General features: G+C 57.0%; 2 protein-coding genes across 2 annotated transcripts; both read right to left on the bottom strand.

The window, feature by feature from the left end:
* Positions 1 to 295: 295 nt before the first annotated feature.
* SDRG_02292 (hypothetical protein) lies at positions 296 to 1,170 on the bottom strand. The gene is made up of 2 exons (XM_008607872.1): positions 855 to 1,170; positions 296 to 809 (listed from the first exon to the last, which is right to left on the bottom strand). The coding sequence occupies exons 1-2, from the start codon at positions 1,156 to 1,158 to the stop codon at positions 373 to 375; spliced, it is 741 nt and encodes a 246-aa protein (XP_008606094.1). The 5' UTR covers positions 1,159 to 1,170; the 3' UTR covers positions 296 to 372.
* A 192-nt stretch (positions 1,171 to 1,362) lies between these two features.
* On the bottom strand, positions 1,363 to 2,714 carry SDRG_02291 (hypothetical protein). Its single transcript, XM_008607871.1, has 5 exons — positions 2,483 to 2,714; positions 2,279 to 2,434; positions 2,001 to 2,238; positions 1,784 to 1,947; positions 1,363 to 1,730 (listed from the first exon to the last, which is right to left on the bottom strand). The coding sequence occupies exons 1-5, from the start codon at positions 2,669 to 2,671 to the stop codon at positions 1,419 to 1,421; spliced, it is 1,059 nt and encodes a 352-aa protein (XP_008606093.1). The 5' UTR covers positions 2,672 to 2,714; the 3' UTR covers positions 1,363 to 1,418.
* Positions 2,715 to 2,716: the final 2 nt, after the last annotated feature.

The raw sequence follows: 2,716 nt of genomic DNA, 5'->3' as shown, positions 1-2,716 counted from the left end.
GTTTCGGCAAGCGTGACGATGAGTCTGTCGAGGCAGGACGACAACATCGCTGCAGGTTTATCGCAGAGAACCGCAGTTCATTCCGTGATCCACGCTTGCCAAGAAGATGATGGGAAATGAAGTGGGGTAAAAAGTGGTTTGATCACGGTTCTGGAATTGAAGTTGGCGGAGCTGAGCAACGAGTACTACTCCGAAACCGGTGTACCTACATAGTAGGCGAAATGCGGACGCACAATATACCGTGGCGATTCTTCTACGCTAAGGTCACACCGATTACCCATTGCAGCAGAGGATTCACTCGAACAATAGACCAGGTCCATACGCTTGTTGCCATATCGAATTCTAGTACCGACTAGTACCCAGTAGCTGCTACTATACGTGGACATCCTCGCCCGCGGTGGCTCTTGGCAGTGAATTCCTCTGCATGTACGCTGTCGCAAGTCTCTCGAGCGACCTTTCAATGCCCTGTAGCGCATTCACCGCGTCTTTCAACAGCCGCTTCGTATCGTCATCTTCAGTCCGCTTGCGCTTCCTCACTGGCGATGGGGTCTTTGGCGGCGCTGCAGCAAGCGTCTCGGCATCATTACCCGGCGCCTCCTCGGACTGGATTTCTTGATCGTCGGCGCCCACGTCGCTTTCCTCGTCGTCCTGGCTGTCGTCATCGCGGCTGTCGTCGTCGCCGGTCGTCGCGTTGGCCGATCTGGCGGTGCGAAGGCCGCCCTTGAATGTGCGCATTTCGCTCAGCGCCATGACCATCTCATCGTAGTGCGCAAATGGCTCGTACCGAAAGCGCGAGAGGCGCTGCTTGCCTATGCACAAGTGACCTCAGCTTCGAACCTCGCAGTGTTCCACACCATTGTGCTCGGCGTCTAGGTCCGCCCACCGACGATCGGTGAGGCCCGACTCAAATTGCTCGAGGCTCAAGAGGTAGCCGTAGTCGGTGTAGTCGGACTTGATGCGCTTCCACTTGGAGCGCAGTTGGTCAATGTCCCGCAGCGTTGGCGCGTGTGGGCCGAGCGTCGCGAGCACGGTCCTCCAGCCGGTGGCGCGCAAGTTCTTGCCGCTCGTCGCAATCAACCGCGGGTCGCGCGCAACGACGCGGATGGCCGCGATGAACTCTACCTCGAGCGACCTCGACCACGTTGCCACGCCCGCCATTGCCTCAAACCGGATTGGTGACTGGCGCGGCGTGCATCCGGTATCCGGAAAATCTAGATTCAGTAGAATCCAGATCGTGTTCGGATTCAATCGACCACCGCAAATCTAGATCCCGAACCCCTACTCTCGACACCACACACGATCGAACGCCATTTTAATGCAAGTAGCAGACATGAGACACATACATCGCACAAAACGAATCTCGTCGCATGCAAGAATACCAGATAGTAATACACGAATTCAAGACAATATTGGCTTGCCTACACACTCGTCATGTGCACGACCGCATCGGTCAAGCGCGCTTCTTCGGCGGCAAACACCATGAGATGCGACGCCAAGCTCTCGTCGGCGCCCGTCAGCAGGACGCTCGCATCATTCGTGCGCACGCCGTGCACAAAGTTTTCGATCATGAAGAAATCAGCGCCGCCGTGGCCCTTGACCTTGGATGTGGACGGCAGCCCCGCCGGCGTAATCTCGGTGATCTTGCGGCTGAGAAAATCGAAGTGGCGGATGTTCGATCCGTTGCCCGTGAGCTCGCCGTGGGTGCCAAAGACGCGCGTGGTGCGGACACACTAGGCATCGATGGAAATATTGTCTTTGGTTTGGTAGACTCAAGAACACGAACCTGCTGCTCTGTGAACGCGACCATGCTAAAGGACGCGGTTGCGCCATCGACAAACTGAAAGTTGACGACTTGGTTGTCGACGACGTCGTTGTCACCGGCGTAGACGCAGCGGCCAAAGCGTCCGGTCTCTAGCTCGTGCGTGATGTTGGCCACCGTTGGTTGCGCTAGACATAGTCGATGAAATGCCATTTGATACCAAGCGAAGTAAAGGTTGTACCGTGCAGGACCGTGAGTGGCCAGGTGTTGTGCCCAACAGCCGCGGATCGGTGACCAGCGTACCATGCGCCAGAGCTTGGGATAGTGTGGGACCGTGATCCGTCGCAGTGTTCGATCTCGACGGGGCTCGCAGCGACTTGCGGTGGACCGTCGAGATACATCTTCTTGGCCGAGTAGACGCAGCTCGCTTCCACTGGGCAGTCCAGACACCGGTCGGTCGCACCCGGCGGTTTGTTCTCCTAGTTCTATGATACAATGTTGTGCATCATATCCACCAACCTGTCGAAAGTGGTAGAGCGACCCAAACGAGCTCACGGCGCGCACGTCTTTTTGCATGAGAAACTGTAGGTAATCAATGTCGTGGCAGCTCTTGGCCATGAGCATGAACGTCGACGACGCTTGCTTTGCCCAGTTGCCGCGGACGTACGAGTGCACCTAGGTCGTGTCGTTCACGTGTACAGGTATAGACAATAGTGTGCACACCTGGTGCCAAAAGCCGACTGGCTCGATGTGCTGGATGTTGACCACCTTGCCGATCGCGCCGCTTGCAATCAGCTCGCGCAGCTTGAGCGAGTACGGCGTGCAGCGCATGACATGACACACGGCCAGCAAGACGTTGTTGCGCGTGGCGGCTGCATGGATGCGAATGCAGTCGTCCTTGGTCACGGCCATGGGCTTCTCGAGCAAAATGTGGTAGCCGAGGTCGGCAAAGGCGAT

Source organism: Saprolegnia diclina, assembly GCF_000281045.1.
Source record: "Saprolegnia diclina VS20 unplaced genomic scaffold supercont1.5, whole genome shotgun sequence".
Lineage (NCBI taxonomy): Eukaryota > Oomycota > Saprolegniomycetes > Saprolegniales > Saprolegniaceae > Saprolegnia > Saprolegnia diclina.
This window is presented reverse-complemented; position numbering and strand designations above follow the sequence as displayed.

What these genes read in the sequence shown, in the direction of transcription:
- SDRG_02292 (XM_008607872.1), bottom strand. Translation starts at nt 1,158, where the DNA reads ATGGCGGGCGTGGCAACGTGGTCGAGGTCGCTCGAGGTAGAGTTCATC. An exon ending in CCTAGACGCCGAGCACAATG is followed by an intron (nt 810 to 854) that starts GTGTGGAACACT and finishes ACTTGTGCATAG; the next exon opens with GCAAGCAGCGCCTCTCGCGC.
- SDRG_02291 (XM_008607871.1), bottom strand. Translation starts at nt 2,671, where the DNA reads ATGGCCGTGACCAAGGACGACTGCATTCGCATCCATGCAGCCGCCACG. An exon ending in CAGTCGGCTTTTGGCACCAG is followed by an intron (nt 2,435 to 2,482) that starts GTGTGCACACTA and finishes GACACGACCTAG; the next exon opens with GTGCACTCGTACGTCCGCGG. An exon ending in GCCACTCACGGTCCTGCACG is followed by an intron (nt 1,948 to 2,000) that starts GTACAACCTTTA and finishes GACTATGTCTAG; the next exon opens with CGCAACCAACGGTGGCCAAC.